The following is a 21,202-nucleotide window of genomic DNA, read 5'->3' as shown; positions in this document are numbered from 1 at the left end:
CCAATGCAGGACCGGTGAGCTAAACCATCAATTATATGTTATTTGAGGCGTTCACCTCATATGCCTCAAGGAAGGTGCCTCAAATTAAAATAGTGAGCTTTGCACAAATAAAATCTTCTAATATTATTGGAAAATCTAGTGTTAACTAAGTGTGATGAGTCTTAAATTGGAAACTAGATGAGAAACAAATTTTGAAGTTCTGGGTTAGTGTTTAAAATGATGAAATGCCTTTAAACTACTTTGCAATTAAAGAATATATTTAAGGCTTGGCAAGTTCAATAAAAAAAATAATATTCTATCTTGGTCTGAGCATTGATGATGATAAAGCTATTTATACCTAAGTTGCCTATGATATAAATAATAATTTTAGATTAATGTTTAGTGAGATAGGTCCTTAGGAAAAGTTTAGATTGAGAAATGAATATATAAGGGAGATATATGACTGGCACCTACTGAGGAGAAGATGGTAAAAAAATAATATTAGTTGATTTAGGCATGCATAAAAGAGGGTCGAAGATGGCCCAAAAAAATGATAATTAAGGATGTGTAAAGATTAGAAACTCGAAGGTAGGCCAAAGATCACATGACGAGAAAATTTGAGGAAAAAAATAAGTCAACACATCATACATTGCTCAAAATGTATTATTTGTGAGCATTATTTCTTAAAGTAGGGAAGAGTTTTGATAGTACTGATAATGATGTGATGTATGAATGGCATAGGAAAGTTAACTCGTTTAGACATGCATGGTGGTATAACTAGATAACTGAATTACATAATCTGTAATTGTTTTTTCGGGTTGGATCTCATAGATGGCTGTTCATTTTTGGAGTTAATTGACTCAAAATTTGATAGAATATTTATTAAGGGAATAAGAAGTTGTTCAATATCATTAGGATATCATTGTCCGTTGCCAAACTTGCTTGCTAGATATTGGCCATTTAATTGTTTTTACTTGATTTTCATGCTTTATATGGTTATGCCATGGTATTTGAATTTAAGGCTGGCGTCATCCGTGTCATTTTTATCTGAGAATGATAATACCTAATAAAGTATTGAATATCATTACATTTTTTTTTCACTTAACCTAGATGACTAGCATTTGTTATAATGATATACGGTCTATGAAGCGAAGTCAAAGTCTTGATTTGCTTATTTGTTGAACACCATGCTTAGAAGTTGTTGTACTATTTAACATTACCTATTCAGTTCAGTTCAAGTTTGTTCTATCATATATTAGATTGAATTTTCTTTAACTGTTCTTCTATATGGTCTCATATTTCATAAAATTTTTGTTTTGTTTTCTTTGCAGGCAACTTTTGGATTCCTCTGGGAAGATGCAGTTGCTGGATAAGATGATGATGAAACTCAAAGAGCAGGGACACAGGGTTCTTATATATTCACAGTTTCAGCATATGCTAGATTTGTTGGAGGACTACTTGAGTTACAAGGTGAGTTTATACTAATATGGCGTTTATTTTTGTTCTGAAATTTGATTGTTTTTGAACTTCAAACTGTTGACTTATGTATTCTTTTGTAACTGTGGTGACTTAATGTTCTTTACTACAAGAAATGGAGCTATGAAAGGATAGATGGAAAGATTGGTGGAGCAGAAAGACAGATACGCATAGACAGATTCAATGCCAAAAATTCTACTAGATTTTGTTTTCTTCTTTCTACTAGAGCTGGTGGACTCGGTATAAATCTTGCAACTGCTGACACTGTTATTATTTATGATAGGTATTTTTTTTGGGAATTTGATATCTATGGTGCATGCATTTTATCGTGGTGTTAAAACATGAGCATTATATGCCCATGATTTGCAGTGATTGGAATCCTCATGCTGATTTGCAAGCAATGGCTAGAGCACATCGTTTGGGGCAAACTAATAAGGTTTTGCTTGCTCTCTAGTTTTTCATTCCTAACAACATAAATTTTGTAAATAATATTATTTTAAACTAGTTTCCTTAGGTAATGATTTACCGGCTTATCACTCGAGGGACCATTGAAGAAAAGATGATGCAAATGACAAAGAAAAAGATGATTTTAGAACATCTTGTTGTTGGTCGACTCAAGACACAAACTGTTAATCAGGTATGCTCAACTATGCTGGTGTTCATATTTTTAATATCTGATTGAATTTAAAAAAAAAAAATTTTTTCCTGGTAAAGTGATGCAACAAGATGCTCCTATTTCATTTGCAATGAGATCTTCATAACTTTTTCCTCTTGCATATATATCTTTAAGAGCTTTCACCATTTTATCTTTGCCTAAAGTTCTTGATGACCTTGATATTAGTTAAGTTAATACATACCTTATTTTGGGAGTTCAAACATTGAATGCAATTCATCATTGGCTTTTCATCAAAACTCCATCGAATTTCGATTTGCATTTTGTATTTTTAAACATTTAAACAAAGTAAGAATGTTTATGAACATGCATGTCATGCTTTATCATATGTATGTAATGTTTAGACAACCAATGCATTTGGAGGTTAATGTAGAAAAAAAAAAAGGTGTGTCCATTACATGAATTTTGACAAATTCAGGTGATGCTATAAACTATTCCAACTTCCTCCTTGCATTATATTTAAACTTTTTTTTGTTACTCGAAAGCTCCAACTCCATGCAACCATGGTGTCAACTTAACTTTACTTCAACCTGGAAGGAGGCGCTATTGATCTCTCTTTGATGCCGCCTTTGGATCATATAACTCCCTTTCAATTTTGAATTTGGTTTTGTGTGGTCTCTCTTTCTTCAAAGTGAGGGGTTTTCATGACTACCTTTAATTGCTTATTGACTATAGCTCATCAGCCCACTTCCTTCAAGAGTTCGAATATTTTAACCGCTTTCATTTGTTCGCTAATCTTGGGTTATTTAATCCATCCAATAGACATCTCCTGATTCTCTTCTCTTTACTACAGTGGACATTCTACACTAAATATTTGATATAGTACAGATGACTTCTAATTTTGAAGGTGTCCCATTATAATTCCGGTTTATGAGCAGAAATTTTATTCCTAGTATAGGCTCCTGATTTTTCCTTTTTTAAGTTTTCCATGTAAAAAATTCTGTATTTTCTATATGTTTTTATTTTTTGACTGTGTGCGGATTACATTTTGAGGTAAGGATATAAAAAATACTGCAGCACAGCAAAGTTCATCTGATGTTCTAAATTCAGGGGATATGGAGGAAATTTTCTTCTATTGAAACCCTTGTTCCATCAGTGGTTGATTAGTGATTTTAACTTATGCATTAATCATGAGAATAGAGTAAAATGCCGATTGAAGTGAATTTCTGTTGCTGATTTATATTCTCCTGGTAGCTTTTCCATGTTTTAAAAACTTTTTTTTTTCTTTTAATTTTTGCAGTTCTAATGCATATCATATTAATAAATTTGTGAATAAACAGTCGTAACCTTTAATCAGGCTATTCAAAGCATGAAATGATCTCTTTTTCTTTAGTGTAAGAGCACAAAACAGAGCGCTCACACTTAATGCATAATTTAACGTGCACAAACGGAATATGTATGCATGATACTGACGTTGTTGGCTAAAGATAAACTCTAATTGTAATTATAGGAGTTTTTCACATAAATTAGGACAATCAAATATTTTATTTCAATGGCACCAAATACCACAAGATAAGCACCTACAATTTGAGAGGTAGATGATCTTTTTCAAACCCTAACCCTAACAACTACTATTCAAGATGTGGGCAATCTTTCCCAAACTCTAATTTTATGTCTTGAGTCAACAATTGCATCACATAATTTAACCCTAAGCATAATAAGCCCTACTTATACCAAACAATAATAACTAATAAAAGACTAAATTGCCCTTATGCGTCGGTCTAATATTACTCCCCTCCCAAAAAGGCAATCCTTAGGATGGAAAAAAGTAAATTGTTGTTCTGTGGCTTTCACTCATAAACTGATCTGGGTCTGGCTCTCGCAGTTAACACTTATTGAAATAATTGTTGAATTGTTCGCCCTACATAAGGACTTTGCCTATTTTATACCTTGAAGCATCCGTCTCTGTAATGAAAGGTTAGCTGAAATCTAGTAATGCTAGCATTGTTACACTCGTCAAGGGGCCTTCTTCCACTTCTAAAAAATTTGAGTCATCGTTTTACCTCACTGAAAGTTATCCTATTTTCGTTTCTCCATCAACGGTTTCACAATCGACTTGCAACCTTTCACTAACTTCTGATAGTATTTTGTAAGTCCCAAAAATCTTCTCAACGCCTTCCAGGTCTTAGGTAGTGACCACTCCAATATAGCCGCCACCGTAGATGTATCTGCTAACACAAATGTCTTGCATAAACTCGAGTCATCGCGAATCACCACTGTTTTACCTCCTTCCTGAACTCAATGCTCAAGAGTTTCGAATTCATCTGTGTCCTCTGAGGATTGCAATCATTTCATACCCAATATCATGTCAATTCTCCTTAAATGTAAGGCAAGAAATTCATCAATCATTTAAATACTCTGTAGTCTCAATTTATAAAATCCCCTTCTCTTTTCCACTTGTCTAGTTCCCATCATGACTCCCTAACATCCCGTGTCAATCATCTTAGGCTCCAATTACTTCACTACTTTGAGTAGAGATGAAGTTGTGGGTGTCCTCACTATTTATCACACAACTACATCCTGCTCTCCTTTCTATCCCCAAGGTTCATATTTTCCCTTTGGATCTTTAGGATGGGGCCGGTATGACGACACCGTCAAAGTCATACTACACACAGACTTACCCCGCATTTGGATACTAGTTTGATACACTTTTCGTTAGATGGTGTGCTAGGTTAGTATTTAGGGTGCTAGGTAGTCTTTTTGATGCCTGACTATTGTTCTCAATTGGATTGATTGCCCTAGCCAGACATGTTTTTTTTTGCATTATGCTTGTGGTGTGACTGCATATTGCATATGTATGGTAGTGTGTTAGGACACTTTTCTGCAAGAAGTCATGCCTATTTATATGCACACACACAGGTACCGCTATGGGGGGAGCAAGTAATCATTTCTGACTATTTTTCTTGCAGGTGCTATTAGCTCTCCCACTTTTAAGGCATAACTCATGATACATTATTTGCATGTGAGTTTTCTCGTTGACACTTGTTTTCATGCAGAATTGAGTCATTTTCTTTTCTCTATCTACTTTTAGAGTCTAGGAAAATCCTGTAGCATAAATAAGAATACGGGCATGAGTTTTGAGGCGTTTAGCGCGGAAACCACGTGGATGAGACCAAGAGCAGATCCTCGTGCCCCGTATCTTAATTCTACATTTTATATTGATGTGTAGAATTAGGACCGGGCATGTATATTCGAAATCCGACCGCATTTTTTTTCTGGGATATGTTGCCGACCCAACGACACCGACCTATTTATTTTTTTGATTTGACTTGTTTTGCTTTTTGCGTTAAAAAAAATTATGAGTCACTGAGAAGAAGCTTGAGGTGAGCATAAAATTAAAAATTGTTGTTTGAATTCAGACATTTAAAATCTTTAAATTATGCTCTACCTGATATAATAATTCTCAACAAAACGTGGGGAAAAAAAGAAAAAAAATTATGTGAGAAGTTTGATCCAGAAATCAAAGCAAAAAGAAAAGTCTCCCTAAGAAGAAGCTTGAGGTGGACGTAATAAAAAATTGGTGTCCGAGTTTCCCCTTGTCCGAGTTTCCCCTAATTCCCCTAATTAATGAGACTTAAAATGCTCTTAAGAAATTGCTCATGATATTATATTCAAGAAGAAGTTCAACGATCTCAAGTTTTTTGGTCGGCTATTAATTGACTCAGAAATATTTTTGAACAATGAAAAATGTTTTAATCACATGAGTATAAATTCTGAAATCTGCTTACACTCAGAAAGAAAGAATTAAAGAAATGACGATGATATTAACAGTTAATGGAAATTCAATCCTGAAGTCATATCCTTCAGTGCCTCTTCAGTGCCCAATAAGTACAACTCCAATGCCAATTCGAAGAACGTCAGAGTGATAAATACAACTCCAATGCCAATTCGAAGAACGTCAGAGTGATTTCTCAAAGACAATTTGAACAGCATTTACAAAATCAATGTCAAAGCAAACAACTACTACAAACAAAGTTACGAAGTTGCGGCTTCTTCAGCTGTTGTGTCCTTAGAGATAACACTTCTTTATAGGTACTTGTAAGAATATAATTTTAATAGCACCTTAAAGAGTAGATTATTCTCTAACACTTGTCTTTAGTCAGTAGACGATACTTCAAGAAGCACCGTGCCTCGTGTTCAAAGACAAAAACTCGTTCTTAGAAGCATGAATGTCGCGCTTGTCTAAAACTGAGTCCAAATCCAAAAACAAATGCAACAAAATAAAACTCAGGACCAAACAAAATAAAGTCAACATTGAAACAAAGCATTGCATCTCATAAATTTTTATAAATCTCTTCACAAAATTTTACAAATCTTTTCTCACCAATATCAATCTTCACATGCCACATATCTATGAACCTAATGCCACAAATTTTCTATACTATGTCCACTTTGTTCTCAGGGTCAGCCCCGAGATGATATATTTTCCCTTCACGTGCCACATATTATTGCAAAAAGCAGGCATTAGAGTTGCTATCCCGATCGAGTTTAAAGTAACTTCAGTCACGTCCAAGTGAGCCACAATTTTCTCTGTTTTTGCATTGCCTGTCTCCTTGTCACACTCTGAGAAACTATAATGCCTGATTTTTGCATGTGTGTTGGTGCAAACTTCTTGTCACACTTGCTTCTCTTAAATTTCCGACTCTGTAGAACATTTGTGTGTTGTCCTCGGTTGTGGCTCATTTTTCTTGTCCCGCGAAGCCTTGCACTAGACTTTTGCTGTTTTAGCTTTTGATATCATCATGGTTCTAGCAGACCAGTTTGATTTTTCACCTGTGCTGCTTTTACTAACCAATTCCATTGCAATTTTATGTTCAATCTGCTATGTTATTTTTTCCTCCAAAGCATCCGATTTTTTGGTACAATTACTCTTAGAAGGGTTTTAGATCTCTCACATTGAAATTCCTTCGGGTGGCTTTCTAAGTAGTCTGAATTGCGACTGTACAGGAGATTGTTAGCCGTGTTCTCGTTTTGGCTTCCCAGCTAACTTGAATTGCGATAGGAACGCCAAATCATGTCATCGGCTTCCCATATAACGAGGTTTGGTCGCTGGGGCACGTCGTGACACACCGCGATACATTGTGATCCTGTCTGTCTTCCGGTGACTATATCGACACAACATTTCTATGTGATCCCGATTGCTAGGTTGGCAAGAAACTGTTGTATGGTCATGATCACATCGTCTGCTTCCCAACTAGCCTCCTTGTATGTCGCGGTCGCTGAGTGCAATACTACTCTCTGACTTCATTCCTAGAAATCGAAGGTTTTGATAATTTAGGACAACCAATTTTTTATTTCAATAGCAACAAGCAACACAACTCCAAAGCATAACGATAAGAACCTACAATTCGAGAGGTAGCCGATATCTCCCATATCCTATTCCTAACACCTACGTTTGGAGAGGCAGGCGATCTCTCCCATACCCTAATCCTAAGACTCGAGACAAAATTTTCATAGTATAACCCTAAGCATAATATGCCCTATTTATGCCACATAATAATAAATAATAAAAGACTAAATTGCCCTTAGGTGCCAGTCTCACAACTACCTATGTAACATAACAAATAAATTTATGAAGGCAATATCGATAACAAAACTTATACATTCCAAACATCTGATTGCATTACAAAAACAAGTCCAAAACAGATTGATTGGAAGGAAGTTAGGTGTAGTGAAGAACTTGGTAATTTGGGTTTCCATTCCGATTGGAATTTGGATCACATTTTATATACATCAAGCGAACAGGCTAGTGGGTTGAACGGCTTTTACAATTAAACTTTGAAAAACGCCTTTGTATGTTTTGTAAATCATTCTGGAGTGCTCTGAATCCCACTTTGCACTTTTTGCTGTTTGTCGCAAATGAAGCGCAATAGGGGGTTTGTGTCCTGCTTTACACGGGTAACATTTTTTTTAAATTGCTCTTACTGCACTGCCTGTGATGCCAAGTAGAATCCATGTAAAGATTGGAATTTCTTTTTTACCTTTTGCTATTGATTAAAGGAGTTCCATATATGATAATTGCTTCGTTGATTTTACCTGAGTCGTTTGTCTTAAATATCTGCAGTAGCAGTATCTTCAGGCTTTATAGTATCATTTTTTTTGCTGCTGTATATTCTTGTACATTAATGCAGAAGTTTTCGCAGGGAGAGTTAGATGACATCATAAGATACGGGTCAAAGGAGCTTTTTGCTGATGAGGGTGATGAACCAGGAAAAACTCGCCAAATTCACTACGATGATGGTGCAATTGAAAGGTTGGTCCTCTACAAACTTTATTTGCTTGATTAGAGCGATATGAATTTTCCCTTAATTTTCATTATTTTTCATGACTTTTTTTTGATAGGTTGCTTAATCGCGATGAAATTGATGTTGATGAGGCTTCGGTTGATGATGAAGATGATGGCTTGCTAAAAGCTTTCAAGGTGTTAACTTCACTATACTCTGTCATATGACAATTTTGTTTGGTAGTGTGACCTATTTACAGTACTGTTATTGTTTGGTTCAAATATTATTTATGTAGTTTTTAAGTGTTATTGATAGAACTTCCTCATTTTAAATTTTTTAGCCTTCAGTTTGAAGTTGGGGCTGTGGCATTATTTTCTTCTTGGCCTTCTTGAAAGTGGAAGCCTTGAATTTCAGTCTCACTTCATAGTATGTTGGCAGAAAAGGTTAGGTGCAAGATATTTACACGGGACTGACGTGTGAATATAGGATTCACCTTTCGTATATCTTTGTGATAGTTAATTGTACTTTTAACATATATGCTGAGGGGCCATTGCATCAAGAAGTGATGGCGACACTGCTAGAAAAGAAAAATTAGAGGTCAAAATTCATTGTTTGCTATAAAAGATCACCCAAGAATTCATATAAAATTAAAAAAATAAAGAAGGAATTCATGGACGTATCAAACAATGAAATAGCTAGGAGTTTTTTTGTGTTTCTTAATTATAATTTTTTATTTTCTGTACCCTTTTTCATATAATTTTGTGTATACTCGTTGAAAGAACGAACAATCTAAATTTTACTACTTGTCTCTTCTTGCAATGCTCTATGGCGCTGAATGTTGGCCTTTAAAAGAGAAGCATAATAATAAGTTAAGTGTTGCCGAGATGAGAATGATTAGGTGGATGAGTGGCTTTACACTTAGAGACAAAATGCGGAATGAATATATTCGTGATAGGGTTGGTGTAGCTCCTGTGACAGACAAAATTAGAGAAAGTCGTCTTAGATGGTTTGGTCACATTAAACGTCGACCATCTGATGATCCGATTAGGAGAGTAGATGTTTTAGATTCGACTTGTGTTAAGAAAGGCAGAGGTAGACCTAGGAAGACTTGGGCTTATTGTATTAAAAATGATCTTAATTTACTAGAACTAAATGAAAATATGACACTAAATAGGGTGCAAAGGAGAAAAAGGATTCATGTAGCCGACCCCACGTAGTGGGATTAAGGCTTTGTTGTTGTTGTTGTGTTGTTGTCTCTTCTTTTGTATATGGTATCAAGGCAATGTTAGAGTTTTATTTTCTAACATCTTTCATTCTCACTTCACTATCTCGACTTTCTTTAGTTTCTCCTCCCATTAGTCAAACTTCATGAATGATGAAATGCAAACTAATGGTGAGCTCTAGGGCTACATGCCCATATCGATTAGATGGAATAAATTACATTTAGTGATATCAAATTTTAAAAATCTTCTTAGAAGGAAAGAAAAAATCCATCATCTTATTGATTCTCTTCCAAGGCAGAAAGACTGAAAATTTGTGCTACGGGATAAAGCAAATTTAATGATCTTGGTTTTAGAAGTAGGCTATACATGTTTTTCACAACCACAAATGACTTTTAGGATGATGTAAATAAATAAACTAAAAAAAATCGAAGATGTTCTGCTTCATGAAATCAAAACTAAGATATCAACAACCAAGCCAGGTAAACCTGGTTATTAAATATTTTAATGCAATGAATGTTTTTTTGGCTTGAACTAGATTTTTATCAAGATCTGGTGATTCTCAAATATTTCTTAGGAAAAGAAAGGATTTCTTGGATGATGTGACGATGAATTCGACCAAGTTCATGTTCAATTTTAAGCAGAGAGCCCATCTTCTTTAAATGAAGCCCTCTCCTTCATATGAAATGAGAAAGGAAGAGAGATGGTAACATTGTATAATGTTGTCTTTGAATCATCAACTATGTCAATCAACAAATATTGAGGAAAAGAATAAATGGTCACTGATTCTTTACGAAGTAGGAGAAATAATTTCTCTCAAAAGCAATATTCTTCTACAAAGAAGGGGAAATAATTTCTCTTGAAGGCAATTTATGATAAAAATAGAGGTAAAAAATGTACACAGGAAAAAATTTTAGAGAATTAACTCGAAGCCTTAACATTATGGTGAAAATAAAGGCCACTTCAAAGGATAAGGTTGTTTTCTGAAAATCAAAATGGTTTAACTCTAAAGAAATTAACAAATTTTAAAACTTTCCCAATTTCTTAGAAAATTTTTTTTGGAACATGGTCTCTTGTTGAAAATAGTACGAATTATAACTCTTTATTGTTTAATGCCTAATAGTTTTTCTCAAAGGTGAATTCTAGATTCAGCAACTACTGGTTAAATGAGAAAGCTTATTAACCTTTTTCAATCTATCCCACTATAGAAATATTAAATTATCCAACAGGCTTTTAACAAAATATAGACAGTGCAAGGGGATATTTTTATTTTTTCCATATTTACACTCAGTAATGCGCTACATTCCTCTTACCTTGTGGTAAATTTTTTATCAATTTATTAAATTATTAGATGACATACTTGTAAACTAAATTTTTTAATTAATTATTCTGTTTTTCAAGGACTCTCTACGAGGAGACAATCGGGCAAAGCTAAAGAAAAGAATGAGTTATAGCCTCTTGAAGATAGATAGATAGATAGATCTCAGATATGTCATTTTACATGACTAGTTAGTGCTTACAAATGTTTAATGGATGAAGAATCTAGTCTTTTAATCATTTTGGATTGCCATGTTGTTATCTATGAGCATTTTTTTTAATATGGTCTGCGGAAACATAAACATTTTGTTATGCATAAGCACATAAGTTATACGTGTTTTAGAAGAGTTGATAATAAGGTCTAACAACCTTCATGCAGAAAATAATGTGACATTTCTGTTTGGTTCCAGTTATCTTGTAGTATTGTTTTTTAAATCTTAAATGACTACTTTTGATAACAATGACATGGTATTTTATGAAATAACAATTACAGGTTTACATATGAATTCATGTGTTTTAATTGTTTGCTTTGGTCTGTTTCTCTACTTATATAAACGCACTTCTTTTGTTGCCTTCCAAATTTGTCATTTATATAATCTATGATGTATTATTTCTTTGATATTTGCTCTAGCTTCTTTATCTACTTTTTAAGTTTCTTGGTTTCAAGAACATTTTTTTTAACGCATTGCTATGGCATGCTAGCGATCTGCATAAACCTGTTTGTTCATGATAATAAATATCAAATTGATTGCCATTTTTAGGTTGCAAACTTCAAATACATCGATGAAGTTGAAGCTGCTGCAGCAGAGGAGGAAGCTAAAAAGCAGGCTATGGCTGAAAATGGCTTTACCTCCAATCCTGATAGGGCCAATTACTGGGAAGAACTACTTGGGGACAAACATGAATTGATCCAGATTGAAAGGTTTACTACCATGGGCAAGGGAAAAATCGTAAACAGGTTTTAATCTCTATTGGCTTAACTTCTTGAGACATTTCACAATTCATTTTTATCTTCTTCAGTGACAACTTAATTGTAGGGCATGGAGTTTTTGATCATGATGTAAATTTCCTTATGAAAATTTCACTGATTATTTGTTTTATTTTCACAGTTGCATTATTTTAGTTTATTCTTAATCTTATTATCCATTAAGCACACCACCCAACCAGTTCTATACCTACATGCACATACCTGCTTTTTTTTATTCAAAAACTTCTGGTGCCCTGGCACATGAAAAATTGCTGTTGCACTTGTTGATATCAATTTGTCAGATTGTTTTTTTTATTCTGCCTTGCATCATACTTATTGATACGAGCAAATATAGCATCTTTCATAAATTTCAAAAATCAAATGTATCTTAAAATGTTTTTTAGCTGGATTAGGTTGTAAAATATAATTGTTGGTTGCATTAATATTAATGAGTATCTCCATCATGGGATGGCAATTCAACTGGTTCAGGTGTAAAAAAATGAGCTCTTCTATGCATGGATCATCTTATGAACTTTCAGCGTTGAGGTGTCACGATACCTAAAGTTGAATATTTTGCAGCTTATTTAACAGCCAAAAAATAATATATAAATCACTCAAGGGTCATCAACATTGGAACATCAAAAATCCTTATCCAATCAGGGCTTCAATGATTTAATTTAAAATCCCTCGAGAAAAATAAAAATGTTTTCATATACATTTCTGTATAATCTTATTGAGTTATGATAAAATATAACATTTGAATCTTCTCTCCATTTGATTATTTTCAAATCTCTTTGGAGAATGTCTTGCATAGTGTCTTGGGTTGGTTCTGGGACAAAAAATTTAAAATAACTTTTTTGAAGGATTCATAACTTCGTAGAAGATAATTTTCCAACAAAGGCTCAAAACATATCAGTGATCATTTGGAAAATGCAAACTTATGGTTTTAGCAATTATATCAAAGTTAATGACAAAGTTTGATAATGAGTATTTTTTTTTAAATTGAGTAGTAGGATTAAAGATTAATAAATGAGCTTGCAATTCATAAAATGTACAACATACAACTTTCTATTAATAGTTGACTTTGATAATTACATGAGGGGCCATCACTTGACATTTTTGCATTAATATATTTCTAAACTATTCAATGTGTGATTACAAGATTCTCATATGCCTTAAATAGTCTCCTTCTCAAATGAGAGCTCTCCACATCAACCATTATTTTTTCTCTATTATAAGTTCGTTAAGTATCATGCACTAATAGCTGCCTAGAGATTGTTTGGTTTGCCAAAAAAATGTAATATAGTTAAAAGGAATGTATTGTATTTGGAGTATTTTGAAGTTGTTTGGTTCAACATAAAATAAATACAAGGCTTCATTTTTTTTTTCTTTGTTTGAAGAAAAATGAGCTCAATATATAATAAAATCCAACAACAAACTGTAGAGGGGGCGGGGGGTTTGGAGGTTGGCTATGCGGCAAGCAACATTTTACACGATGCGGTGTACTTAAGATTCGCTAAAATTCAACAAATTCCATATGCATTGAAATTGAACTAGAGAATGAAATCCATATACATTGTACTTCTATATTGCAGTTGTTTTTCTTCAGACGAAACACCCAAATTTCAAAGAGTTTTGCAAAAGGATTGCAATGTGAAAGTTTGGCATATGCGAGCCACACAAATTAAGCCACTTGATACCAGTTGAACAATCAACACTGATATCATTTGTTGTGTGTGGGTTAGTCGTGATAAACCATGTTCATGCTCATTTTGGCTCATAAAGCCAATGGGCTTGAGCCTATTACTATGTGTTTTTGCAGAAAATATTTTAGCTATTAGATGTTGGGACTAATGCCTATTCTCATATATTCTTTGATAATAGCATCTTACCCATTGCTCTTCTTTTGAAGTTCTTGAACTTTTTATGGGTCATAATTTGAAATCTCTGTATTCAATTTGTTGCGTCTCAAGTTAATACTTTTTCAGCTCATATCACAAATAATATGAAATTTTTAAATAATTGTAGGGATATCGAATAATATCATCTAAGAAAAAAATCAAAATTTGTAAATTAAAACGCCCAAGAGAAAATGACATATTTCAATACAAAGTTTACAATCTTCTAATTCAAGTACTTCAATCAAACTTGATGAGAATTAAATCTAATAAATATAATTCTCCATGTTGAAGAGAAAGCATCTAATAATTATTTATATATAGTTAAATAGGTTGTTTAAGAAAAGAAGAGAATGATCAAAATATTTTCAATTATAGTAATAAAATACATCTTTTTTATATATGAAAAATGACGGACGACTGCTTTGCTAGGGTTTCGAATGGCGATCGCCATTGATTCTGTTGCTCGAAGCTTCCCTCCTTTCTCCTTCGTCGACTCGCGCTCGTCTTCATCGGCTCACGCTCGTCTTCGTCGGCGTCTGTCTACGTCTCGACGACGACACGTTCGCGTATGCACGACGAGTCCAGCTGCTCTGCGTCCTGCCGCTCGACCCCAGGCATCACGGCTTAGCTCTGCCTCTGGCGTCTGTGACAGAGCCGCTCATCAACCCAGTTTTGTGATTCTCACTGTTTTTCCTGCCGCAACAACTTTGCTGTAGCTCAACGCCAACAACTCTCATTGCTCTGATAGCGCCTCCTTGTTTGGTTGAGTCGGACTAAGTCTCCTTTGCCCATGTGGTGGGTAACTCTTAGGTGGAGTCCGCAGTGGGATTCCCCTCAAGTTATAAGGAGTCTCGTGAAGATACAGATGATTGTTCTTTTATTAAGAATGAAGATAGGGAATGTGAAAAAGTAGCAATCTTTCTTTTGAATCAGAAATTTCTACAATGACAGAAAAATTCAAATTTGCTCTTATTGGAAAATTTCAGTGGGGACACCCTCCTATGAATGTTCTCAAAAAGAGTGTTTATGATCCTAAACTAGTCGGCAAGTGGAAAGTGAGACTCATGGATATAAGACATGTGTTGATCCAATTAACAGTGACTGAAGACTACACTAGAATTTTCTTCAAGAAATATCTTAATATTGAAAGCAAATTAATGAAGTTACTCAAGTGGTCTCCTAATTTCGATCCAAATCATGAAACTCCCTCTGTACCAGAATGATTTAATTTACCTGGTCTCAAGCTGCATTTTTTTCGCCATCAGGTTCTCTACTCTATTGGGGCCATCCTTTGAAACTAGATCTACCTACTTTCAACCTAACTAGACCCTCGGTGGCCAGAATACTTGTGGAAATGGATATTACTTTACCTGATGTTACTGAAGTCTGGCTCGGCACAACCCATAATGGTTATTGACAACAAATCATCATGGAACACAAACCTCCATATTGTACCCACTGTAAGATGTTGTAAGATGTTTGGTTCAAGTGAATAAGGATGGGTCTAACCACACTGCATCCTTGCTAAATGCCACAAATTTCATACTAATTTGAAATCTAAGGTTCAAGTGAATAAGGATGGGTCTAACCACACTGCTGTGGACATTTTGGTTCCACATGAGGAGGATACTACCAGACAGGAGGTGTCTGTTGCACCTGAGGACCCCCCATGATACTGTTGTTACTGTTACTGCGAGTGATACGAAGCTGATACCTACAAACTCCATACAAAACAATACTGATGGACTATTACCTATAAATGATGGTGTTCAAGCTGATAATCAGGAGAGCCTCGCAGCTCCACTTCTTCACTTCGTATCCGGTGTAGCGGCAACTCATATTTCACATATTGTAGAACCTATTGTGGGTATTACTGTTAGTAATCCTTCTGCTTCAAGTAATCCTTCTGCTAATCCTTCTGCTTCAGCTCTACCCCATCAGGCGGATTTTTCGAAGGAGGAATGACAGGTTTACACTTTTGGGAGGAAGAAGAAGAATGAAGATCTACTAGAGCTCAAGAGTCTTATATATGATACTTTGGTTACTACGGGATCCTTACCAATCTGCTAGCTGGATCCTTACCGAGAACCAGAGCCAAAGGTAAGACTAGATTGGGATGACCCACACTTTTGCAGCACCCGGGTGGTTTTTGGGTTTCTTTTTATTTCTGTATGTACTCGTCTTTTACATTTTTTGGTGTGCTGTATCATGTGGGTTGGGTGTTTAGGCTCAACCATACAAACCTATCTGTATCTTTATCTAATATATATATATATATATATATTACGCATTAATATCAAAAAGTCGGTCACAAAATATAGGAGGGAAAAATGGATCCCCGCTAAAAATAAAGAAAATACATAGAATTCTAGGGGTTCCTTTTTCCAAATTACAACTCCACCCGAAAAGAAATAAATATGAAACAAAGGGAAATATAACCAAAATTTACATGTATCAATCCAAAACGTATACCCAAAGAAATGATGTATACCCCATATGAACATGTATATAAATTGGACAAATATCATCTTAATGAAATGAATTTTCCTACTTATAGTTTCAAAACCCTATTTGGAGATTAACTTTCACATTGTGGTAATTTCATTTGAAGGTCAAGAGGGAATCATCAAACATTATTGGTTAGAACTAATCCTTGATTTAAGTGTTCATACTTTTCCCAAAATATAACTACTTGCCAACTTAGGACCAGTTATCCACAATCTTTTTAAGCATTCAACAAGTATATAAATGAAATGTATATGGGTTGACTCCGAATATTCATAATTACCTGTGAAGTTCAATTAAGAATTACATGACTATGAGAGCGTGCAGTTCTTAGCTCAGTAATTACATAGTTAGACTTGTCCAAGTAAATTATCTTCTCAACATTGCATGTAATTAGAAATTCATTTGCATTTACTTCGACATATCAATTATCTAAATGCAAATTAGGGGCTTTCAAGCTTTCTGTTGAACATTTGACCCAACAATTGCATGTTAGCAAAGAAAGCTAAGTTGTCAGGCATTTAAAACTGCAATCACATCTTCTCCCTTAAATTTCTGACGGGAAGAACTATAAATCTTGTTGACTTCATCTTATAACTTTACTACATTATTTAAACTCTCTCTAGACAATTCTGAGGTATTGCATGTCCATGCGTCTGCCATTTACTGGTTGGCCGAACCTCTTTGATGCCCCTTAACTTTCTTCTCCTCATCTTATGATCAATGTGAGAATCATTATTGATCATAGCTTCCTATATTGTGATTGACTTCGGCGTGCCAGGTGTCACAATCCTATCTTTATCATTGGACTCCCTCACTAGTTTTGATGTGGGTTTTATCTAGCTCCTTTTCAACAATTTTTTCCTTAGAAATTTAGTGTCATTGTTGATAAAAGTGATGCATTTTATCTTCTCTAACTACAATTGTAATAAATGGAAATTCTCGTGATTGAAATTTATTAGTTAATTAATGTAACGTATTAATCGTCAAGAACTATCATTTATCACAAGTGCTTTGAACGTGTTTTTATTTCATAATCGGTTTTCTATGTGTGCTACTCAGATGCCTGCTACTGAAGAGGGTGAAGCAGCTGAAACAGGCTCTGAGGATGAGGACTATTCTTTTGAAGATCTGTCAGATAATGATGTTGGTCTACCTGGACAAACATCAGGAAGAAAGGGCCAGCTCTCAAGAAAAAGATGTCGTGGTAATTTCTTCATGCTTGTTTTGTTTATTGTACCAAAGGTATCATTTGAGAAACGTTGTTTATAACTTGAATGCTACATTTGCAGTCGATTTATCTGAACCACATGCCCTAATGCAAGGTGAAGGGAAGTCATTCAGAGTTCGTGGTTTTAATCAAAACCAAAGAGCTGCATTTTTGCAGTTACTTATGAGGTCGGTTTCATATTATTTGTTCCTGAATCTTTGTTTTGTAAATTTTCTTAAGATTTTTGATTTTCATCTTGTTATTCTGGCAAATATCATCTTGCTCTTTACGGCACGGTCAAGACCTTAGATGTTCCATTCTTCTCACACATTTTATTAATATTATTCATAATGTTTTGCTTGCACTTTGTCAGTAGCATTTTGAAATATTTACAATCTGTACTTCCCATACTACTACTCTTTTGTGTTATGTTGCGTACATTGACTTATACACAAGTCTATGTTATACATCCACACAATTATTTCGTTGATTTGAAGTGGGACATTCAAGTTTTGTTCATACAAATTTTTGTAACATCTTCAAGTTCAGCTTTACTTGGTTCATCAGAAAATTCTATCTCCGTTCACTTTTTTATTTAACAATTGGTTTTTATTTCTCTTTTGCTTTGCTTTATTCTTATATATTACATTGCAGGTTTGGTTTTGGGAAATTTGATTGGAAGGAGTTCGTGCCTCGGCTGAAGGGCAAAAGCATGCACGAAGTTCATGAGTATGATGACAATGATTTGCTCCCAGAAAACTTTTTTTAGAGTTTGTTAACTATCTTGTTTTTCATGCAAATTTGGTGTATCTCGCATTAATCCTTTTACATAATTTACCTAAAATCCATTGATTTCAAAGCTTGCTCCATTCTCTAGTAATCTTTAAGCAGTATTCGTGGTATTTTTTTGGTTGGTCTTAATTTAACATTTTGAGTGATTCTTGCCACTTTGTCCACCTTTACTTTCCTCATCTCATGGTATTGAAAATTTTTTTCCGGAGTCTCATTTGCTTCGAACAGTTAAATACCAAGTTTATAATTATAAGCTGAATGTAAATTTCTCTCCTTTTCCTGCCCATTTCATATAAATTGATTTCAAAGATAGTTTCATGCAATATTGAGGTTAAAGCCATCATAGCTATGTTATTTAAATGAAATGGACACATTACTCCATTGATAAAAGGTTGCAAATGCCAATAATGAAGATCACAGAAGAGGCCAACTCTAACCAAAAAATTATCTTGAATCCAATGTATGCATGTATGGAAGAACATTGCACTTTTTTGTGCATGCATCCTCAGCTCTGTTAAGGCATGTGATGCATGACAAATATGGTCATCAAACATATTGTTTTATAGTCTCGTGATATTTATTTTTGACATGTTTTAAATGTTCTAAATATTTCATAAATATACACCTATATATGTACATATATGAAAAATAGATGCATATTTTCTTTCCTCAATTTAGTGCATTGTTAGGAAAGCTATATTAGCCTTCATCGCTTAAGAAGTCATGGCTCGTGTTTTAGGAGATTGATTGATTGACCGAGTTTGAAATAAAGTTATGAGATTTTATGTCATCTTCTGTTGTTAATCCATCTCTTCTCTCACATTTTTTTTTCGCCTTTCTGGTTTATTACTTCCCTCATCTTTATTATCACTTTCTTCTATTTCTTAAGTGGTGGCAGAGCCTCTTATCAGAGCCCCCTGAACTTTGCACTGGTTTTTAAGATCTGATGTCTTGCTCCATTTCTCATCCGTTCTTATGCAACCCCTCATACACATGACCTTATATAGCAAAGTCGTTTCTCTATTTCAAAACTTCACACTTTCTTCATCGCTAGGCTTTCATACACATTCGACAAGATCACAAATCTGCACTTCACCCACTCAATCTAGCTCAAACTGACTTGACTCTTTGTATTGTTTGTTCTTCGACTCTCTAACACGTGTTGTCATTGTTACATACACTTGACATCATCTCGGTGCCATTTTGTGTGCAATGCCAATTGCTTGTGTTGCATGTGTTCACATACTCTCTAGTGGTAGCAGCTTATAGCATCAAAATTCAATACCTATGCTTTTGCCTAGGTATTGCTTTCATTTTCAGTCCAACTTTTATGGTGCCCTTCGTATTACCTTCATCTATTGTTTTCTTGCCATTCGTGGATTTATGCTTATCCTTTTTGCATCAAACATTATGCTTGTTTTCATCCTTTGGTACTAGACGTTGCCATGTCAGCAACTAGTTCTCCCAATTGAACTCTTCTCTTTTTCCTTAGTGAATTCCACCTTTTTCTCCAACGTTAGTTGGCACTAGGGTCTTGGTTGAACCCCCACTCAGGTTGCCACCTCTTTTTGTGGCAGCCTCTTCTCAGAGGATCCTATTTTTTATCTCTCTTTCTATTGATATCGTTCTTGTGGATAAGACTAGAGAAAGTGCTTAGGAATAACTTTAATTATTGAGGTCTACTTTGGAGTCTAAAGGCTTCGTTTGAGTAGAATTAAAACTGAATGTATGGAATGTAATTTTAATAGTAGTAGCTCTAGTGTTAGAGTTGTATTTTTGGGTGATCAAATTATTAAAAGGTGTAAACACAATAGTTATCTCGGGTCTATTTTTTGAAGTGATGGTGATATAGATGGGGATGTTATTAGCAGAATTCAAGTTGGTTGGTTGAAGTGAAGGAATGCGTCGGGCCTATTTTTTGATAGGAAAGATGACATTATAAGATGGTGGTGACACTTGCAATGCTCTATGTCGTAAAACATTGGCATTTAAAAGAGAAGCATAAAACTAAGTTAAGTGTTGCCGAGATGAGAATGCGTAGGTGGATGAGTGGCTTTACACTTAAAGACAATATGCAAAATGAATATATCGGTGATAGGGTTGGTGTAACTACAATTGTAGACAAAATTAGAGAGACTTGTCTTAGATGGTTTAGTCACATTAAACATTGACCATCTGATAATCCAGTTAAGAGAGTAGATGTTTTAGATTCGACTTATGTTAAGAAAGGTAGATGTAGACCTAGAAGGCATTGTATAAAAAATGATCTTAGTTTATTAGAATTAAAGCATTGTATAAAAAATGATCTTTGTTTGTTAGAATTAAATGAAAATATGTCACTCAATAGGATGCAATGGAGAAAAAATGATTCATGGCAATGGAGAAAAAATGATTCAATTCATGCAGCCGACCTCTCTTAGTGGGATAAAGGCTTGTTGTTACTGTTTTTGTTCTCTCTGTTGGAATTTGTGCTTCTAGCTTTATCTTTTTGCAAATGTTATATAAGGGTTGAATGGTTCAAGATTTTAATTGTTCTCCGTCTAAAAGCCATTTCTCTTCCTTCTTTTTATAATTCAATATCACCTCGCATAATCATCTGATATCGGAGGAAGCCCAAACCACTATAGGAATATAAATATTATTTCTGAAATTGAAATTGATTACAACGAATGCTCAAAATAAGAAATAAATGATAGTAAACAAAAAAAGACATACTAAGGAGATGACGAGGGGCTTAGCGGCTGTTGGACAATAGGTAGGATGGAAATTCGAGGCTTGCGGCAGTGGTAGAGGGCTGGTGCAGGATGGTGGCAGTGGCGAAAATGCTGGGAGAGTAAGTATGACGGCAAGTTAGGGTGTGGGAGAGGATTGTGATAGCAACATGAGAGGTTGGGAGGGATGGTGGTAGGAGGAGGAGGCGTTGGACAACAACCCAGCA

General features: G+C 34.7%; 1 protein-coding gene across 1 annotated transcript in view; it reads left to right on the top strand.

The window, feature by feature from the left end:
* Positions 1 to 21,202, top strand: part of LOC110018776 (CHD3-type chromatin-remodeling factor PICKLE-like) — an 89,286-nt gene that overhangs the window by 40,123 nt on the left and 27,961 nt on the right. The window contains exons 15-25 of the mRNA XM_020716211.1: positions 1,311 to 1,449; positions 1,569 to 1,738; positions 1,825 to 1,891; positions 1,970 to 2,092; positions 8,272 to 8,381; positions 8,471 to 8,549; positions 11,651 to 11,847; positions 15,383 to 15,698; positions 17,325 to 17,469; positions 17,555 to 17,660; positions 18,127 to 18,201. Coding sequence (XP_020571870.1) covers positions 1,311 to 1,449; positions 1,569 to 1,738; positions 1,825 to 1,891; positions 1,970 to 2,092; positions 8,272 to 8,381; positions 8,471 to 8,549; positions 11,651 to 11,847; positions 15,383 to 15,698; positions 17,325 to 17,469; positions 17,555 to 17,660; positions 18,127 to 18,201 — 1,527 coding nt within the window. The remainder of the gene's footprint in view (positions 1 to 1,310; positions 1,450 to 1,568; positions 1,739 to 1,824; positions 1,892 to 1,969; positions 2,093 to 8,271; positions 8,382 to 8,470; positions 8,550 to 11,650; positions 11,848 to 15,382; positions 15,699 to 17,324; positions 17,470 to 17,554; positions 17,661 to 18,126; positions 18,202 to 21,202) is intronic.

Source organism: Phalaenopsis equestris, unplaced genomic scaffold, assembly GCF_001263595.1.
Source record: "Phalaenopsis equestris unplaced genomic scaffold, ASM126359v1 Scaffold000036, whole genome shotgun sequence".
Lineage (NCBI taxonomy): Eukaryota > Viridiplantae > Streptophyta > Magnoliopsida > Asparagales > Orchidaceae > Phalaenopsis > Phalaenopsis equestris.
Note: the sequence above shows the minus strand (reverse complement) of the source record. Positions and strands in the feature narration are given on the sequence as shown.